The sequence below is a fragment of the Electrona antarctica genome (genome assembly GCF_951216825.1).
Source record: "Electrona antarctica genome assembly, chromosome: 11".
NCBI classification, from domain to species: Eukaryota; Metazoa; Chordata; class Actinopteri; order Myctophiformes; family Myctophidae; genus Electrona; species Electrona antarctica.
The window spans coordinates 40,852,628-40,874,797 of record NC_136792.1 but is presented as its reverse complement, the minus strand read 5'-3'; the positions used below and the strand labels follow the sequence as shown (position 1 = coordinate 40,874,797).

Here is a 22,170-nt window from a genome sequence, read left to right as displayed (position 1 = left end):
GGTATGCACGTGCACGCACGCACGCACGCACGCACGCACGCACGCACGCACGCACGCACGCACGCACGCATGCATGCACAAATACATGTACACGCTGCACAACGCTGATGACACAACGCCGTGTATGTGAATACAAGTTATGTTGTTAATCAGAGTTGGTATTTACTTCTTGACCCAGTTCAATACATTTTAACATTTATTTCATATTAATTTCATTTTACAAACAACACAGATACAATTGGTTGGTTGAAACAAACACCTTTATTCATCTCAACAGTTTAAATCTTGAGTGAAGCCTCGCACCGCAGGGTGTAGTCAATAGGGACTTTAAGCAACGACTGTTTTCAGGACGGCTCCGCTAGGCGGAAGTATGGCGGCTATGACAAACAGCCGTCGGCGACGGGTTCCCATCCATTTTTGGTTCCCATGGTGTTTAATAATATGTGACTTTTTTGTAGGATATATATTTGTTTCATATACACCACATGTACAGTACGTTCAATAAGCAATAATTATGTTAAGATAACATATGGTCTCTGCCGGGTGGAATGGAAACGCCATAATGTCCAAAGCTGTTACTTTTCAGGATAAAAGAAAATTGCAGCAGATCTACAAGCTCGAAACCTGTTGCTTTGTGCCACGTGTCAAGCTTGCAGATCTGCTACTTTTGGTGCTTTGTGTGACACAGCTGCAGTATGATCAAATAGGCTGTTAATTAACGAAGAAATATATGGGGATAAGCGGTTTCTGCCCGACAGCAACGATACAATATAATGTTATATAGGATAATAAATCTGTGAATCTTCCAGAGAGAGAAAGAGAGAGTGCGAGGTATGAATACAACACCGCAGACGAGCGGCAAAACGATGAGGAGGTGAACGAGGAGGAGAGAGAGACCGAAACCAAGACAAGCGACAATAAGGAGGAAGACACACAGCAGCAGGAGGTGAAGACTGGCGACGATAAAGAGGAAGACACACAGCAGCAGGAGGTGAAGACTGGCGACGATAAAGAGGAAGACACACAGCAGCAGGAGGTGAAGACTGGCGACCATAAGGAGGAAGACACACAACAGCAGGAGGTGAAGACTGGCGACGATAAGGAGGAAGGCACACAGGTATAGAGCAGTTATAGAAGAACAACGGATTTGCACTTACTGTGATATAAACAACATTGAGAATGAGTTCCATTTTGTTTTCTATTGCCCGTTGTATCATGAGCTATACGTCAAAAGTTATTTAACAGGTGTAAAAACATAGATCTGATGTGGTTAAGCGACGCAGCGCGACTCACATGGATCTTTGAACATAATATATTCACACTTGCAGAATATTTAGAGAAAGCTTGGGACATATACGGACAAAGAAAAAATATTGTATGTGATGTATTTTCATTTGTTTTGTTCATGTTTTAACCAAATATCTTCTTATGTAGTTTCTGTGTGGGAAGTGAATGTGAATTTGTTAAATTATGTTTTTGGTGTCTTAAACTCCCGTAATGGATGGGTCTTTACGGCAAGACACGAAAATAAAGATTCATTCCTTTATTCATTCATTCATTCCTTTATTCACAGCAGCAGGAGGTGAAGAAAGACGCGGGCGAAGCAGGCGAGCTGGAGGTGGAGAAGAGGTGGAGGCGCCTTGACGAGGAGGAGGGGAAGGAGAGAGCCAGGGAGCTGGCGGAGCTCCTGGCGGAGGAGGAGGAGGCCAGGCAGAACGGGAGGTGGAGGCCGGAGGAGGAGAGCAACGACAAGGAGCTGGAGGAGCTCCTCAAGGAGCTGAAGAGGAAGCGCCTCGAGGCCACCAGGGAGAGGCACCTCCAGCCAGGGGGAGGAGGAGGAGGTCACGGCAGGGAGGACAAGGAGGAGGTGGAGGGTGGAGAGAAGATGGAGGTAGGGATGAGATCATAATGAGTATTTAATGTCACAATTACTGTACTGACAGATAACTCCCGAATAGATTGAGCGAATATTATTGTAGAGTGAGAATATGAGTGTGCATATTTTATCTTTTTCCCCCTGCTCTGCACAATTATACAACCATCATTAACCATTAAGAGCAGGGAGAAAAATAGCATAGATCTACAAGCTAATGTGATGTTGTAGATCTGCTATTTTCGGTGAAGAGATTTGGTGTAGTAGGACATTTTTAAAAAGCAGTCCAAGTACAGTAGCCTGCACCTACAGTGTCAACTCAGGTCCAATGTATGACGGATGATTTCATCATATATATATTAACCCATTAATGTCAGGAAATGTGTACATTTTGATTTTTGCGTTGGCTACTCAAAAATAGCAAGCTCACAGCGCATCACTTAGTGCCGCAGTGCGAGCTTGTACATATGTTGAACAGTTTTTTAAAAATCTCGAAAGTGTGAGAACTACTGATTTAGAAGGCATTTGTAGAATCGGCCTCAGGTCTTAATGGATATGGGAGAGTGGATATGGGAACGCTCTCAAGAGTTACATTATTGTTAAACATCCGCATACATCATTTACAAGAAAATTGGAATTAGAAAATGTAGAAGATTTTTTATTTTGATAAGCGTTTGCCCATTATCTCTGCTATGGTACCAACATCAACATGTGGAACATGGAAATGTGGACAAAATCTTACCCAACGACAAAAAATATTCGAAGTCTTGGGTCTAATGGTGGTCCGTGGCTCAGTGCACAATAAATAATGGACCTTGACATGAAAACAGTTGAAAAGCACTGCTCTAAGGCGATAAGCGGTCATTGTCCCGTGCATCTCTCTAGGCAGAGGAGGACCCAGACATGAAGCAGCAGAGGAGCGAGGAGGAGAGGAAGAGGAGTGAGACGGAGCTGGAGGAGGAGAAGGAGAAGGTGGACAGTGTTTTATTTTATTTTATTATATTTTATTAGGTTTTTTTTATAGACATGACAAACAAAACAAGACATACATAACAACACATACACCAGACTATGCATATTAAATGAGTATCAAACCTATTCTATCGTAATGTATATAGGGAATAAATACAACATGAAACATTAACAAAAAGAGCAATAGTAAGCAGTTATATACAGTGGACAGTGTTGCCAAGTCTGCTTATTGTAAGCGCCTTTGGGCTTGTTTTTGAGGGGCGCAAGCCTCTCCTATGTCCAGCTTTGAGTGTTTGTGCACAAACATTGAAGACAAAAGTGTGTAAACACAAACATTGTGTAAACGCAAACATTGAAGACAAAGGTGTGTAAACACAAACATTGAAGACAAAGGTGTGTAAACACAAACATTGTGTAAACACAAACATTGAAGACAAAAGTGTGTGTAAACACAAACATTGTTTGAACACAAACATTGAAGACAAAGGTGTGTAAACACAAACATTGAAGACAAAAGTGTGTAAACACAAACATTGTTTAAACACAAACATTGAAGACAAAGGTGTGTAAACACAAACATTGAAGACGAAAGTGAGGACGCAAATTGTGATTGGCCGGCGTGATTGGGTGGGCGATGTGCCATTGGTTGAGAATGAGATGACGTATGATGATAAGAGCGCCCCTCACTTCCCACGGTTGTGATTTTTGTTTAAAGTGTAGTTGCTTATTTGGGCTGGCTTTCTATTCCTAAATGTTTAAATCATTGATTCTCACACATTTTCATGTCAAGGACCCCCCCCCCCCCCAATTAATACATTTTTGTCTGCGGACCCCCATCAGAAAATATTTTGTGCCAGGGAGTCTGGGACCCCCGTACCAAATTTGTGTTGTTAAAATGTTCGTGTTGTTAAACTGTTCTTTCTCCACAAGATTCTTTTGAAAATAGCAGATCTACAATGCGACATGTTGTGAGCTATATTTTCAAATAGCCAATGTACTGCAGTGCATAATATGCTTAAAGTTCTCATAGTCGCTATACATGATGGCCTCGTCGCCTCTTTGGGCTGGTTTTCACATGGACTTTCCACTTGTTTTCACCTTTGGGCTTGTTTTCACCGAAGGTGGAGCACGAGCTGACACAGCTGGCGGGGGAGGAGAGGGAGAAGGAGCGCACGGAGAAGCAGGAGGAGCTGGAGGAGCTGCTGGGGAAGATGAAACGTGTCCGGGAGGAGGAGGAGGAGACGCAGGAGGTGGAGGTGAAGAGGAAGGAGAATGGCGGAGCCGACGCCACAAGGGGGGAGGGAGAGAGAGCAGAGGAGAAGTCAGAGGGGAAGACGGAGAAGGAGGCGTCGACCAAGGCGGTGAAGGAGGTGAGTACATAGATATTAAAAAAACAGATGCCTCACTGGCCGCTGCAGTTCATTGGAGCGATGTGTCTCCATTGAAGGCAGGAAGTCAAGCGGAAGTGCTGAAGGCACACTGCGTCGCTGCCCAAGTCACGTCACTCATGCGACTCCTCCACGTGATCTCGCTGCCACTCAAGTGACTACTGGCCAATCACAGCGCGTCTTTTCCGGGACTTAAAAATATCCATCCAGGGGAGCTTTATTGGCATGAGAAAACAAAAGTTTACATTGCCTCTGATTGGCAACATCCCCTTCCGGAAGCTTCCGCTTTGCTTCTGCTATTCTTCGCAAGGAATCTCGGGAAAACTTGCCTTGACAATTCCCATAATTCTTTGGTGCACTGCTCCTCCTTGTGGATAGGGGGAGGGCTGTCTTACTGAGACATGTAGTCCAGGAAGGAAGTGAGCCCAGTGTCCATGACATCAGAGACACCGGGCTCACTACTACAATCTAAAATATCTAAAACCACATATTACAAACATAAAGACCCCCAGGAAAGTGTTCTAAAGCTTCTAAACGTCATTAACGTGTCCCTTTAAGTAGGGATTTAAAAACTCTGATCGACTGGGCAGATCTAATGGTAAAGGGCAGTGAGTTCCAGAGCCTGCAGGGGCCCGCAGCCCGCAGCCGCAAAAGCACGGTCACCCCTGCTTCTCTTGCTGGTCGTAGACTCGCAGACCATAAAGCTCTGGATGGGACATAGGCTTAGAGTATATATGAATAGAGACGGCACCCGAGTTCTCCTCCATCCACTTGCATTAAGTTGCTCAAAAGCGCATGAGGCGATTTCACTCCTCCTTCCGGGTAGGAACAGAGTGCATTCTGGGATGGATTTGCCCCAAACACATGAACGCGCTCCCGTTGACTATCATTGCAGGAATTCAGCGTTCACGTGTCATCGTGAACGTGCACAATGATAGTCAACGGACCAGCGCGTTCATGTGTTTGGGCCCACGCCGCTCAAATGCCGAATAAATAATGGACCTTGATGTGAAAACACGGGTTGAAAAGCACTGCTTTAATCCATAGGTGAAGGAGGTGGCGGACCTGAAGGAGCCCCCGCAGAAGAGAGTGATGGAGAAGGCGAGTGACGAGGCCACGCGTCAGTTTGAGAAGGAGAGGTACAGAGGAGACGATGAGGACCAGGAGGATGACGAGGAGGACGAATATGTCAGGGAGGACGGAGGGGAGGACCAGGACGCTGATGAGGACCGAGAGGAAGATGAAGGGGAGGTACGTTGATCAAGATGGCTGACCTACTGTAGGCGTGTGCGTGTGTGTGCGCGCGCGTGTGTGTGTGTATACTGTGTGTGTGCGCGCGCGTGTGTGTGTGTATACTGTGTGTGTGTGTGTGTGTATTACTATGTATACCAAACTATACCAGTATAGTAGAATTTGACAAATAGACGTTGTGAAATGGTTGTTTTATGATTTTTAGAGAGGTTTACAGGAAGGTTTATGAGGAAAAGATGCAGATTGGGATTAGGTTTAGAATTAGACATTTAGAGTTTGAGCGTGACGAGTTGTGTGCTTGCATGTATGCTATTCTTCAGCTTTAGGCTTATGGCAATGAGTGGCAATAAAAATAGCATTCATAAAATCACTGTCTTTTAATGTTGACGGACGCCCTCACAAGTATAGTAATACTAACCTGTGTGTGTGTGTGTGTGTGTGTGTGTGTGTGTGTGTGTGTGTGTGTGTGTGTGTGTGTGTGTGTGTGTGTGTGTGTGTGTGTTCTGTAGGAACTACTGGAGATCGAAGCAGAGCTGCGCAGAGTTGCTGCAGAGTTGAGGGAGCTTCGCAGAGGATAAGCCATACACACACACACTCACACATTCTGGACTGATAGTCCTCAAATTCCATTACTTCAGAGCTGTGAATCTGTATTATGCTCCTTCAGCCATAATATATGTAATTAAATTCAAGCCTAATTGATACTTTGTTGTACAACAGTGTTACCTGCTGCTATTTTCATACAACAGCATACTGTAAATTAGGATTTACTTTGGATTGGTTTGAAAGCTTCTCCCAAAGTGGACCTTTTCTTTGCTGTGGTTAATAGAGGTTGTATTGTGTGCAAAAGAGGTGTCACTGCAAAGTAGCCTACTTTTGTATGGTATAAATTTGGTCACACATGAACCAATAGGGACGCGAAGCATTCAGCACTTTGACCAGAGTTGTCATTTTAGAACGGTGATTACCAATATGACGACTACAGTATTTATTTTAGAACGGTGATTACCAATATGACGACTACAGTATTGATTTTAGAACAGTGATTTCCAATATGACGACTACAGTATTGATTTTAGAACAGTGATTACCAATATGACGACTACAGTATTGATTTTAGAACAGCGATTACCAATATGACGACTACAGTATTGATTTTAGAACAGCGATTACCAATATGACGACTACAGTATTGATTTTAGAACAGCGATTACCAATATGACGACTACAGTATTGATTTTAGAACGGTGATTACCAATATGACGACTACAGTATTGATTTTAGAACGGTGATTTCCAATATGATGACTACAGTATTGATTTTAGAACAGCGATTACCAATATGACGACTACAGTATTGATTTTAGAACGGTGATTACCAATATGACGACTACAGTATTGATTTTAGAACGGTGATTACCAATATGACGACTACAGTATTGATTTTAGAACGGTGATTTCCAATATGACGACTACAGTATTGATTTTAGAACAGTGATTACCAATATGACGACTACAGTATTGATTTTAGAACAGTGATTTCCAATATGACGACTACAGTATTGATTTTAGAACGGTGATTTCCAATATGACGACTACAGTATTTATTTTAGAACGGTGATTTCCAATATGACGACTACAGTATTGATTTTAGAACAGTGATTTCCAATATGACGACTACAGTATTGATTTTAGAACGGTGATTTCCAATATGACGACTACAGTATTTATTTTAGAACGGTGATTTCCAATATGATGACTACAGTATTGATTTTAGAACAGCGATTACCAATATGACGACTACAGTATTGATTTTAGAACGGTGATTACCAATATGACGACTACAGTATTGATTTTAGAACGGTGATTACCAATATGACGGCTACAGTATTTATTTTAGAACGGTGATTACCAATATGACGGCTACAGTATTTATTTTAGAACGGTGATTACCAATATGACGACTACAGTATTGATTTTATAACGGTGATTACCAATATGACGGCTACAGTATTGATTTTAGAACGGTGATTACCAATATGACGACTACAGTATTTATTTTAGAACGGTGATTACCAATATGACGACTACAGTATTTATTTTAGAACGGTGATTACCAATATGACGGCTACAGTATTTATTTTAGAACGGTGATTACCAATATGACGGCTACAGTATTGATTTTAGAACGGTGATTACCAATATGACGACTCCAGTATTGATTTTAGAACGGTGATTTCCAATATGACGACTACAGTATTGATTTTAGAACGGTGATTTCCAATATGACGACTACAGCAGTGGTTCCCAAACATTTTCATGTCAAGGACCCCCAAATTGACACTAATTAGCCCGCGGACCCCCATTTGAAAATATATGCCAAGGACCCCCACAAGAGAAGGTTTTTGCGGCTCTAGCAGTGATTTTCAACCATTTTCATTTCACGGGCCCCCGGGTTTGACCTGAATTAGGCTACGGTCCCCTATTTAATGTCATTTATATCTCTGGGACCTAGGGCATTAAGCAACTAGTCGACTAGTTTACTAGTCGACTAGTAAATCCACTAGTCGACCTTGTTGGTACTAGTTGACTAGTTGATAAGAAAAAGTTTTTTCCCCCGATTTTGTAGGCCTCAAGATCAGGTAGACACAGTTTTTCAATGTACAAATATTTATTTCCAAAAAAAAAAGGTTTATTTTTTTAATTTATTTTATTTTTTACATAATAGGTAGTTAAACAACTAGTCGACTAGTCGACTAGTAAACTAGGCAACTAGTCAACTAGTAAAAATGACTAGAAGTGAATGCCAAAATCAAAGTTAATTTAACTCTGAGAGTGTACAAATGGAACCAAATGGACCCTGTTAGGGTCCATTTGGTCCATTTGTACACTCTGAGTTACAGACCCTGCATAATGGTGCATTTGGTTCCATTTGTACACTCTCTGAGTTACAGACCCATAAGGGTCCATTTGGTTCCTAACTATCATTTAGCTGGGGACCCCCTGGAACTCCCTCGAGGACCCCTAGTGGTACCCGGACCCCACTTTGGGAACCACTGTACTACAGTATTCATTTTAGAACGAATTCTACTACTACAGCATTCTTAAACTCAAGTGAAAGTTCACAATGAACACAGTAGTCCTTAAAAATGTATAGAATGTAGTTTTTAGTGCTATACATTGTGTATTTCCAATAAGTATTTTGTGCAATAATGTGGGAACTGTGTGTACTCTCTGTTTTCCTGCAGTTCTTAATATTTAGCAACGTATTGTTGATGATTTTTACACTGGAAAAAAAAGAAAACAAAAGAAGAAAAAAAAACGCCCACTCTTTTCTCTTCAATTGTGTAACCATAGAATAGATGGAGGATAGTTTTTAACTGGCTCACACACTGTTAAACCAGACTGTTTGTGAAGAACTGTTAAACCAGACTGTTTGTGAAGAACTGTTAAACCAGACTGTTTGTGAAGAACTGAGGTGACAACTAAATGCAGTGGAATTTAGCCGGCGGCGTGGACTCTTAATTCAAGTCAAATTAACCACTTGAACCCTATCAAGTGTAGGGGGCGAATGTTCATCGCAAATAGTCGATGTACAAGCTCACAACGTGTCGCTTGTAGATTGGCCAATTTTGGCCAAGAGGTTTGGTGTAGGTATATAGGGAAAACACTAGCAGACCTTGAACCTGAACTTAGACCCTGGGGAACTCTGGTCAAAGCATTCAACCACTATGTGTTGATATGGGTGAGCGGAGGCCCTCAGGGCCCTGTACTAGTGTATTTCCAGTTTAGTGTTATTGTGTGCGTTGACAATGTGGCTGGCAATGCCACATTGTGAGCTTGTCGATCGACTATTGTCAGCGAAAGCCTTCCCCACAATGCGTAATGGGTAAAAAAGTGATTCTTCCGGGTTTTGTAACAGTGGTTCCCAAACTGTCAAGGACCCCCAAATTGACAGACACTAATTAACCCGTGGACCACCCATTTGAAAAATATATGCCAGGACCTCTCATAAGAGAAGATTTTCACGGCTCTATCAGTGATTCTCAACCGGTTTAATTTCAAGGACCCCCAGTTTGACATGCATTAGTCTACGGACCCCCATTTAATGGCATTTCTATCTCTGGGACACCCAATTTATATTGTAAAATCAATGTTAATGTAATTCTGAGTGTACAAACTGAGTTACAGATGGTAACAGACCCACAGTCCATTTGGTGCCTAACAATCATTTAGCTGGGGACCCCCTGGAACTCCCTCAAGGACCCCCAGGGGTCCCCGGACCCAACTTTGGGAACCACTGTTGTAACAGTATGTAACAATAGTTTGCCACAGGTGTGAAAGTGTCACCTCAGATCTTCAGCCTGTTTTGCACTCTTATCTTAACAAAGCCAAGGAGGACTACTAGAAGGATGAGGGAAACACTTAAAGCCATTTCCTGTCGTTTGGTAATAATTATTTATAATTATCCTAATGACCATGTTTATGTCACCATTGTCATGGCTGTTGTTGTTGTTGGTTTATGTACATTTTCAGATCATTGTGTGTGTGTGTGTGTGTGTGTGTATAAGCCAAGAAAAAGAAAGCAGTGCCCCCGAGTGGTCAGTAGTTAGAATTGGTCACAGGTGCCAGAGATAAACAGGGTTATGCCATGGGAGGCTCAGTAAACTGCAATAAGACTACACATAAATAACCATATGGTAGTATGCAATAACCAGCCCAATGCATTACAATGGATTTATTCGTGCATTTTAATATGTAATCAAAATCCATTAAATAGTAAATAATCTTGTTTTTTTTCTTCTATACAAATACTTATTTACAACACTAGTTGAGTGTTGGAACGCTGGCCAGTGACAAACACGCAGGCACACGCACACAGACACACACGTAGTGCGCACGCATGCACGCATACACAGTACACGCACACACACGCACACACACACACACACACACACACACACACACACACACACACACACACAATCAGTAGGTCATCATCGTGTTATTTTCCAAAAAATATAGAATGTTTGTTCACTTGAGATTAACTGAAGAATGAATGTACTTGTAATTTGTTTTTCTATAGAGGTATAAAATGTATCAACAAAATGTATCTTAACCAAACCAGCAAGAAGGAGTATTAGCCGTCAGGGGACTAGTGGGCTACGGGGACATTAAAACCAAACAGGAACAAAAGGGTAAAAGGTAAACAAAAACAACACATCATTTGTAATATTCTTGGCCAACCATGAGTGCTGTATTTTGTGCCTGCTGTAATCTTCTATGCTACCTGTTCATCAATAAACATAAAATGTACTGAACAACTCTCACCTTTCTCTCTCTCTCTCTCTCGAAAATGTCAAAGGTCAAAATGCTGAAAAGTTGTGAAAATGGTTTGGCCATTTGAAATGGCGGCCCTTTGAACCCTAGCCTCCAGTAAACTCTGACGGGTGGAAACCTCTCAAAACTGTTACTTTTCAGGATTCAAATTCAAAAATATAAAAATATAAGTCTGCTATTTTTGATACTTTTGTGTGGATATAAGACTAAAACTACGACAAACAAAAATGACAAGGCTGAACTCCCTGACTAAACAAAAACAATGGGCCAAAAAGGGGGAACAAAATAAATGGCGGCACACCCCTATCAAACTTCCCTTTTCTGAAATAATACACACAAGAGAAAGGTTTGGAATACTCCTGTATGATAGTTAATTTAAGTTTCCTACAACGAAAGCTTTCCCCACATTAATAAATATATCTGAAAAGACCCTAGTATAGAACCCACAATACAATAGGGTTTATAAGTGGTTCAGTATTTTCATAATAAAAGGCACAATAATCTGCCTGCAAAATCTGCTGCTGAGTGTTGTTTCTAGTCCCCAGAATGACAGCTATGCAAAGCTCTGTGTCTGACAGTGCCTATGGGCTCGCGTAGCCAGACAACTATTCCACAATCTCCGGATGCTATGTGCCGAGAAAAGGCAGAGAAAGGGAAGCTGTCATCTGTTCTGTTCGCCATTTCCGTTCACAAAAATATGTATATCTTTACATTTTATTTGTAAAAACTTTCATTTCTGACAAGCAGCGAGCAGGCTTTGATTATTTGGATTTACATTAGGAGAGCAAAGAAGGGGAGTCTATTATTGTGCCCGTGACAGCCGCAAATGTGCGGCTGTCACGGGCTGTGCGCATCCAAACTCATTCCAATGACATGTGAGCTATTTATTAGCTATTTAATTCATGGTTCACAGGTTCAGGTTTTCGTTCACTAATATATCTTGTATGAATAAAGATTTTAATAATTTAATATACAACTAACAACAAACAGTGACAGTTGGGCTATGTGTGTGTGTGTGTGTGTGTGTGTGTGTGTGTGTGTGTGTGTGTGTGTGTGTGTGTGTGTGTGTGTGTGTGTGTGTGTGTAAAAGCTTTTTTATTGGCTTTAGTTTCCACCATATACTCACTCCTGCTATCTGCTATTTTTTCAATAGTTAAAGTTTTAAATAGGCTAATGCTTAAAACACCAAAAGGGGTTTCCGTCCAGAATGGGTTCTGCATAAAAATAAGTTTTCTGCTGATTCAGCAGCAAACAGAAGTGTGTGTGTGTGAGTGAGTGGGGGGAGGCTTACTTCCGTTCAGTTTAAGCATGTACTATGTGTATTATATGTAAAATCTTAATTACCATTTCCCAGCCATTCAGTTGCAAAAATATATATATATATATATATTTTTTTTTAAATAATTTGGGGACCCCCCAAAATAATTTGGCAACCCCCTGGGGGGCGCGACCCACGAGTTGAGAACCCCTGGTGTAGTCTACCAGTATACGCTATAAACGCAGTATACTAAAACCAAATGTTTTAAATAAGTTGTACACCCTCTGTAAGCACAAGAATGAGCGTACCTGATACGCTGGGGGGCGGGGCTAGGAAGAATGTGCGCGTCAACCGCATTTTTCACATAATGTAGTGTCCGAGCACTTCGGCGTGAAGACTTGACAATGACAGCTGGCCATGAGAGTGTCAAAGTTACTTAACAATAGATATGATGGCAAAATAATGTAGTATTCAAAGTATGTATGTTATTCAGAGCATGTTGCTGCCTGGAGCCCATCAGCAGTCTGTCTGTCCAGCACCGACTCAATGTGACCGAGCAGAGATGAGAAGAACTGAGGGACTCCCTCATAACCTAAAGAGAGAGCACAGAGGTAGTCAGTGTGTGTGTGTGTGTGTGTGTGTGTGTGTGTGTGTGTGTGCGTGCGTGCGTGCGTGCGTGCGTGCGTGCGTGCGTGCGTGCGTGCGTGCGTGCGTGCGTACGTGCGTGCGTGCGTGCGTGCGTGCGTATGTGGGAGACAGAGTGAAGGAGTGGTCCATTGCAGCATGGTGACGTTGTGTTGTGTTGATGGTGGTGTGTGTGCCTACCTGGGAAGAAGTTGATATCGATGATGGTGAGGGTGTGCGTGTGGATGTTGACGATGATGTCCACTCCAAACAGAGCCATGCCCAGCTGCGCCCGCAGCTCTCCGACCAGAGCAGCCACGGCTTCGGAGCTAGGAGGAGGCAGGCAGGGCATGCGCTCATCCAGCTGCGGAGGAGAGGAGGACAGACTGTTTTTTCATGAATTAAAAATGTCATGGGTCTCGAGCTAAAACGTTTGGGAACCGTTTGGGTCATTACTACTGATAGTTGCACGTAGCATGTTACAGACTCGACTATATGTGGTTAGAGTTAGATGACACTGCAGGTTGATGCTATACTGACTGCGTTGAGGTGAGAGCTGGACTCTGGCTTAGACACTTCATGGCTGTTGAAGAAGATAGTCATCCTGTCTGGAAACATAAGATGCAGAAAATGAAACATGTGGCAACGTCCGCCAAATCTCATTTTAACCGGTCATTTCTAATTTCTTGTTTTACCCATTCAAACTGGGAAAGCATCTGTGCCATTTTCGATTTTCTGCGTTCCTGCGTTGGCTATTCAAAAACAGCAGGTGTAAAAGCTCACACCGCGTCACTTTGTGCCACGCAGCGAGCTTGCACATCTGCTATTTCTGAAAAACTTGAAGGTGTTTGAAAAGTGTTGAATAATTTTGAATGACGAAATAGTTTGAGAACTAATTGGCCTCAGGTTTGACTCCATAATACGATTTACCAGCATTTTAATCAAATATTCTACGCTGCCGAGATTGTTTTATTACCTTTAGATCATACGCTGAAGTATCTGGGCTTTTGATCGGCGAAAATCCGCCGAAGATAGCTTGCACCGTGTGTTTACATTCCATCGCACCAATCGCCATCTTACTACGCAACATGGCGGGTGGTGTGAGGCGATTGTAGTCAGACAAAACCCCCGTTCACTTGCATTGGACTCAATTTCCCAGAAGCCCTAGCAGCCCAGCGAATGTGTCGATTTCCGGTTTCGACATCATAAGATGAAGCTCTCTCCCCCTGCTCCGTGGTAGAGACGGAGTTTCTTTTTAATTATTAAAATACGGCGATTTAGACACATAAAACAAATAGCGGGGATGTCGTATTAACCAGGGCTTATCGTTTGATCAATCAATTTAAAGCAAGTAATGGGCTCATGTAAAGAGGTGACAGCTTCCCATTTGCAGTGTGAACATGCCTTAGGGGGGGAGGAGGAAAGGAAAGAAAATAAGAAAAATAAGTCATGTGTCTGCTTAGACGTGGGTGGACTGACCACAGGGTCCAGGGGGGAAGTTCTTCAGCGAGGGTCTGTCCACACAGTAGTGTTTGTCTCCCACCACAAACACCTTGTGGAGCACGGCGCCGTGGTTGACGAAGCTCTGCAGCACACAGGGCGGCCGCACGTCGTCCAGGCTCCCTGCACCGAAGATCAGACACATCTACAGCACGGCACAGTGACGGCAAAGAAAACACCTTCAATACATTCATTGAAAAGAAGTTGTGTTGCTGTCGGGCAGAATTATCGATGGCGTCACACAAAAGCATCAAAGGTAGCAGATCTAGATGGATTATACTCATGTTTCTACCATAAGACCTGATTTTGTATAAATTCAGTTAAACCTGTTTAACCTGTATATGCACCTGTTTGAGGTACTTGTATTATGATCATCAATAGAGAAGAGCGGCAGATATCTCCCCTTGTGTGTATTGTACGTATATTGTCTTGTCTTGTTTTGTTTTGGGTTGTATGTATTGTCAATTGTCAGTCGTTTCGTTTACATGTATGTTCGATTCAAATTCAATAAAACGTAAATTGAAAAAATAAAAAAGTAGCAGATCATCCGCAAGCTCAAAACGCGGCGCGAAGCGACACGCTTTGAGCTTGTAGATTTGATACTTATGGTTCTGGAGTTACATGGATTACAAACGTACGTACAGTACATACACACATACAGAGACGTGGTGCATTTATAGTAGGATGTCTAATTTCAAGTTTTCAAATGTAGGCCTATACAAATCTTTTGAAAATAGCAGATCCGCTAAAAGCTAGTCAAGCTTCCGCGTGCGTTGCAGAAGTCCCGGAAAAGACACGTTGTGATTGGCCAGTAGTCACTTGAGTGGCAGCAAGAGACATGGAGGAGTCGCATGAGTGACGTCACATGGGCAGCGACGCAGCGTGCCTTCAGCAAATGCCTTCAGCACTACCGCTCGACTTCCTGCCTTCAATGGAGACACGCCGCTCCAATGAACTGCAGCGGCCAATGAGGCATCGATTTAAAAAAAATATCTATGGCTTGTTTCTGGCCGACAGCAGAGATATTCTCCTCCTTGCTCTTAGTAAGGGAAAGAAGTGCACAGCACTCACCTCGTGGGAAAGGGAGCCATGGGCCACTCTGGTTTTACAGACTGAAAGAAGACAAAGAGAACATAGTTCTTAGAGGGTGTGGCTTAATCTCACAAAGTGGGCACGCGCTAAAAAAAGAATAAACATACTGAGACTATTGAATGACTTCATACATTCAAATACAACTTAACAGCGGGCTGTGCCAGTGAGATTACAAGCCTTATCGTTAATGCTATATGTGTACGTACATCTAATGGCACTAATAGGTGGAACCTGCAAAGCTACAGTACTAAGTTCGAGTGTTGCCCTGATAAACATCTGAAGGTGTGCTACTGACTGAGAGGGAAGCTGAGGCCTTTGCTGTCCATGGCGTCCTGGATAGATGAAATGTCCCCAACACTGTTGATCTCCAGGTATGGTGGACAGCAGACACGCCAGTCTGACATACACAGTAAACACCATTAAAACATCGTTGTGTATTTCTGCAGGATCTCTCGTATTTAAATGATCCAGTATATCATCTTCCATTTCCTGAACGGTTTTGGACAAATATACTGTGTACTGTATACAAAGTACAGTAACACACCCCACAATAAATCATTTAACAACTCCACCCACCCACACATTCACATGATACCGCATTTATGACACCCTGCCTCACACACCCCCGATACAGCAACATTATGCGTACGCACGCACACACACACACACACACACACACACACACACACACACACACACACACACACACACACACACACACACACACACACACACACACACACACACACACACGTAAAGACAGAGAAAGACTAAATAAATCCCCTCACATGGAATCCATTAACATTGCTGGATAAAAAAACATTGAGTAAAGGAGAAATCCTTATGTTGTATTTTTGCTATAGTCAATGCTCTTTTTTTTTGCTCTTTTGAAATCAATTCAGGGTTTTTTTCCTCCATGCTTCAAATATATAATATATAGCATTATGTCATGCTTTAGCTATTGAAAAATAGCAGATCTACAAGCTCATAGCTTGTAGGTCTGCTATTTTTGAAAAATCGAAGAACGACTGACATAGAAACATAGCTTTTTCAGAAAACTGTCAGGATGTAGAAGACATTTGTAGAACCTGATCTCAGGTCAAAATGGGGTTAACTTATCGTGTAAATATTTCATACTGCTGTCTTTCCATGCAGTGCACTAACCCCACCAAGACAAATTCCTTGTATGCAGTATGCACATACCTAGCAGACAATAGAAGGCATATCAGCTGTACCTATAAGGGAGTTCTGCAGCATGCTCATAATCCGGTAGGAGGTAAACCGGTCTAGTAGCTGGCTCATAGCAGGCAGGGGGTCCAGAAGAACAGTGCTGGGATGGGCTGACACATAGCTCTGCAACGTATAAAGAGACAGAAAACAGTGGTTAAAATTAAAAAATGTCAAGTTACATGAGTTAAATTAACTCATTTTGACCTGAGATCAGATTCTAAAAATGTCTTCTACATCCTGACAGTTTTCTGAAAAAGCTATGTTTCTATGTCAGTCGTTCTTCGATTTAAAAAAAATAGCAGACCTACAAGCTCATAGCGCGCCACTCGGTGGCGCGCTATGAGCTTGTAGATCTGCTAGTTTTCAATAGCTAAAGCATAACATAATGCTACCCATGTACTGTATAAGGTTATATCCAAAAGGTTTTATCTATCCTGTGTTGTTGATTAATTGAGTATAATGGACCACGATGGAAACAAGCTCCCTGGGATTTGTTATCGTTTTCAGCAGGGGTTGTTTTATACTGCCATACTGTTAATAAATGTGTAAATAAAGTACGCTATTCAATCAATACAATGGGTACTCTGACAGTCATGAATGCTATATTTCACATTATTAGCTATTAAAACATTTGATGCTAAGTATACTCATTCTATCAAATGAAAACATGTACTCAAGACGAGTATACTCGTTCTAAGGCATTTTATATTGATATAATAGGGCCTCTCTATTTTCCATTTTACATGAATACATTTCAGTAGAAATTGATTATTAGTAGAGTTAGTAGCCTATTACTACACTATTATTGTATTATTACTACAATAGTAGGTTATTACACTGTTATTACATAATTATTAAACTGTTGAGGACAAAACAAAGCTGCCCCGTGTGAGGCTCGAACTCACGACCTTCAGATTATGAGACTGACGCGCTGCCTACTGCGCCAACAAGGCTACATGGGAGTAACTAGCGGGAGGTAGTGGGATCGATTCCTGCATTGTCCACAAATTTTCTACGGGGAGGGTATAGCAGTAGCTGAGTGGGTGGTAATCAGCAGGTCCAACGTCTACGTGTCAAAGTGTCCCTGAGCAAGACGCTTAACCCCATCTTCTCCCTGGCTACTACATTAATAATAGCCCCCAAGAGTGGAGTTTTTTCATTTGTTTTTTGGGGGGGTTGGGAGGGAATTCGGCCAGCCCCGCACTTAGTGAGCACACTGCAGCACAAAGACAGTACAAGGGGAATTAGCTCAAATGGTAGAGCGCTCGCTTAGCATGCGAGAAGTAGCGGGATCGATGCCCGCATTCTCCAAATACTTTTTGGGGGGTGAGGGCTGCAGCTGAATGGGTAGCATACCAAAAGGGGTTCCCGCACAAAATGGGTTAAGAGTTAAATTTATAGTTATGTAAACTACATATCGTTGCTGTTGGGTAGAGACCTCTTAACACCATATTGAAAATGTTTGTGTGTTTTGTTTTTGTAAATTAATGCCCTATACTTTATCACACAAAAGCCTCAAAAGTAGCAGATCTACAAGCCTGAAAGCTTGAGCTTGTAGTTCTGCTACTTTTGAATCCTGAAAGGTAACAGTTTGCCACCCGACAGAGACCATATAGGCTATAAATAATATACGCTTTTCAGACAGCTGTTCTAGGTGTTTTTAGATTTGGCCTCAACAACAAGAAATGTAAGAAACCACTTGTGATTAGCACTTTTCAGAAACAGAATCAAATACATTACTACCAGTACCAACCATTAAAAAAGAAATCGAAACAACAATTTCCCACCATCCCAATTATTATTATTTTTTAAATGTACTAGTTTGTTTGTTTGTCTTGTTTCAACCTGGAAGTTGGCAAGGAGCCGCTGTGATTGGCTGTCATGCTCCGCCTCCATTATGACATCAGAGAGCTTGTGGACGATGACATCGAAGGGTCCCTGGGAAACCAGGGGCTGGCTGAGGTCAATCTGCAGAACGGGACAAAAGACATACCCATTCATCACTGGTTCTTTTACCATAACCAACCATATACAACACTGCAGGTACCATATACTGTACAACATATACAACACTGGTACCATATACTGTACAACATATACAACACTGGTACCATATACTGTACAACATATACAACACTGGTACCATATACTGTACAACATATACAACACTGGTACCATATACTGTACAACATATACAACACTGGTACCATATACTGTACAACATATACAACACTGGTACCATATACTGTACAACATATACAACACTGGTACCATATACTGTACAACATATACAACACTGGTACCATATACTGTACAACATATACAACACTGGTACCATATACTGTACAACATATACAACACTGGTACCATATACTGTACAACATATACAACACTGGTACCATATACTGTACAACATATACAACACTGGTACCATATAGGCTACAACATATACAACACTGGTACCATATACTGTACAACATATACAACACTGGTACCATATACTGTACAACATATACAACACTGGTACCATATACTGCACAACATATACAACACTGGTACCATATACTGTACAACATATACAACACTGGTACCATATACTGTACAACATATACAACACTGGTACCATATACTGTACAACATATACAACACTGGTACCATATACTGTACAACATATACAACACTGTCACAGTCTGAGTGGGAGTGTGGGTGTGTCTGAACCACCTGCATTCTATCCCCTGCAATCATGCCCACAGTATTTAAGTCTCAGTCTCTCTGCAATCCTTGCCAGATTGTCTTGTGACTTTCCAAGCACCCAAGCCCTATTCAAGCCTTGCCTTTGCCTTACTGATATCTGTTTTGCTTTTTCTAGACCACGATTTTTGCCAAGCCCTTGCCGGTACTTCTGCCCTCGCTGACTGCCTTTGGATATTGACCTTTGCATTCTACTGTTTAGATTTTTTGCCTGTTTTTGAAGTTTGTGGATTAAAACCCGTTTTCAGTGACTTTTTGTGTCTGCATCCTGAGTCCTTTCCACGTGTGCCTGACACAACACTGGTACCATATACTGTACAACATATACAACACTGGTACCATATACTGTACAACATATACAACACTGGTACCATATACTGTACAACATATACAACACTGGTACCATATACTGTACAACATATACAACACTGGTACCATATACTAACATATACAACACTGGTACCATACCCATTCATTACTGGTGATTTTACCATAACTGCTTTTACCATATACATCACTTGTGCTTTTACCATAACCATATACATCACTTTTTTAACTGAAGTTGTGGAACAATCCTCTGTTCCTCAAAGCTGCCCCCACCCTAGGGACATTTTATATTTTTATTGAGTGAAGTACAAGGTACAACATGCTTCTTAAGTTCACACTTCACAAAACCCATTCATAGTCATTCAACAAAAATCAAGGAGGGACAAGGGGGTTGGTTTCTCAATACAGTCTGCAGTTAGATTATAGCAGTGACATTGTAACTCCACCCACCCAAAGTTGTTAGTCTCCGCATGCAGGCCGATGTTAGGCTGTTTTTCACACAAATCGTTACACATTATCTCTATAGTCATGTGATCAAGACAGATCAGTCAGACTTTTCATATTCCAGCCTGATTGCCTAACCCGACTCTGGGCGATAAAAACTCCTAGTGGGCATTCCGGCCGTATTTGTAATCAAATGCCATTGAAATGACATGGTGTGTTCCTCATTTGTAGGATACAGTAGAATATATTATTTATGCATTCATATCATCATTCATTATTCTTTGGGGACAACGAAACGCACATACATTCTCACGTCTTGACAGATACAATTAAAACGAGTAGGCTATGTTATTGCGACTGCAGGTCGCATTTACTATGAAATCGTGCATTTCCCTTCAGTCATTGTATTAGCGCATCGTCTGGAAATGCTCATATATGGCATGGGATCAACTTTGACCAAAAAATGCACAATGAAAAACAGGTATGGATGTACTGGGTCAGTCAGATAAAAGTCAGTTTAATCATAACAGAGTGCGTGCGTGCGTGCGTGCGTGCGTGCGTGCGTGCGTGCGTGCGTTCATGCGTTTAGTTTCTACTACTCCCTTCTGTTGTGACTGACAGACAGTGTTGACCTATAGTCTAGTCTTCTTTGCCTTGTCCTATATGTCTTCTTTTGTCTTTCTTTGGACTGCGTCCAAAGAAATGGGCGGGCGGGCTGGGCGCACAGCAAATACCAAACCTATGACATGTGATCTAGCGTGGTAACGATTATGGCGATTATGCAAAGTTATTGCGATTATGTAAGTATTGTGCCATAGTCAAGTTGGCAGTACAAGTGTGGCAAGCAAGTGCTCTAACTGGTTGAGCCACCGCCCACCAGGCGCCTCTTGCATGCAATTGCAGAGGAGAAAGAAATGGTGGCTACAGGCAGGTGGCCCTGACACAGTGGTCAGCTGTACATGACACACTATGTCTGCATGTGCGTGTGCGTGTGTGTGTGTGTGCGTGTGTGTGTGTGTGTGTGTGTGTGTATTATTCTGTTTTTTTAAATAACTCTAGATATAGGTTTACACTTAGAAAATGATTCAGTTGTGATTTTATAGTGTTGTTCAACAACACTATACAATCACAGCCTCATCAAATAATTATATTTTAATGGTGGTTCATAGTATTCACAATCAGCCCATGTGTTTGGAAGCCCAGCCATAAAAATACATCTTACCTCAACCATCTCCACCCCATGGCATCTGTGGAAAAATAAACAAATGTACACAATTCAATAATTAGTCTATTCACAGTTAATTGGCTATAGTGTCAATTTTTTTCTTCCAACAATGTATTTATTGATTTTCCTTTTTCCACACAAATGACAATACAAATATACACAAAACAAGACAATTACTCATACAAAGAAAATAAAACAACAATGACCAAAAAAGAAAAACGACAACAGCACTATACTCCTCTTCAGCTCCATCCATTAAATGTGACAAATTATTGTTCTTAATATATCTTATAAGACGGCTCCACACCTCCTGAAACATTTCTTGTTTGTCCTTAAGAATGTATGTAATCTTTTCCAAAGGTAAACATAAAGACAATTCCCTGAACCACTGTGTAATACTTGGTTTGTCTGGCCTCTTCCAGGTCAATGCTATCACTCTCTTAGCTTGTAAAAGACATATATCTATAAACATTTGTTCATTACGCTTTATCTTGTGTCCCTCTGGATATAGACCGAGCAGGAAGAACTTTGGTTCTGGTACAATATTTATTGACAAAACCTTCTGTATTTCCTGCCCGACCTTCCCCCAGGCTAGTGTCAATTTACTGAACCACAATCCTTATGTTGCTTCAAGACCTACCGTATTGTTGTTAGTTTGTTCGGCTGTGTTAAAAGTTATTTTTTAAGCTAAATGAACACACAAGAAAGACCCCGTTTAAAACTTACGCACAGAGCTCAGCAAAGGCATCCAGGTTCATCCTCCGCCGTTTCCTCTCGCTGAGGTAGAAGCCCACCCTGCGACCTGACATTTGGACCACCCGCTGCTACAGATAGCCTACAGTAGCGCAGTCAGTGTGCTGCTGGTTGAGAGAGAGAGAGAGAGAGAGAGAGGGAGA

The 22,170-nt window shown here is 41.8% G+C and overlaps 1 protein-coding gene across 3 annotated transcripts; it reads right to left on the bottom strand.

Moving 5' to 3' along the window:
• Positions 1-1,687: 1,687 nt before the first annotated feature.
• LOC306931951 (inositol-tetrakisphosphate 1-kinase-like) lies at positions 1,688-22,092 on the bottom strand. Of its 3 annotated transcripts, none has more exons than XM_079513656.1 (9): positions 21,976-22,092; positions 18,373-18,495; positions 16,533-16,650; positions 15,593-15,694; positions 15,277-15,317; positions 14,185-14,350; positions 13,246-13,313; positions 12,907-13,069; positions 1,688-1,816 (listed from the first exon to the last, which is right to left on the bottom strand). In XM_079513656.1, exons 2-9 carry the CDS (start codon positions 18,421-18,423, stop codon positions 1,770-1,772), a joined length of 756 nt encoding a protein of 251 aa, XP_079369782.1. In that variant the 5' UTR covers positions 18,424-18,495; positions 21,976-22,092; the 3' UTR covers positions 1,688-1,769. The 3 variants fall into 3 exon arrangements, with proteins under 3 accessions (XP_079369782.1, XP_079369781.1, XP_079369783.1); XM_079513655.1 differs by lacking the exon at positions 1,688-1,816 and adding an exon at positions 11,830-12,673; XM_079513657.1 differs by lacking the exons at positions 1,688-1,816; positions 15,593-15,694 and adding an exon at positions 11,830-12,673.
• Between the last annotated feature and the right edge of the window lie 78 nt (positions 22,093-22,170).

Bases quoted from the DNA above. Each gene is read 5' to 3' on its own strand.
- LOC306931951 (XM_079513655.1), bottom strand. From the start codon at position 18,423: ATGGAGGCGGAGCATGACAGCCAATCACAGCGGCTCCTTGCCAACTTC. The intron at 13,314-14,184 runs GTCAGTCCACCC...TTATGTTTCCAG, and splicing joins CTTCCCCCCTGGACCCTGTG to ACAGGATGACTATCTTCTTC. The intron at 13,070-13,245 runs GTCAGTATAGCA...TCTCCTCCGCAG, and splicing joins CCAGCTCTCACCTCAACGCA to CTGGATGAGCGCATGCCCTG.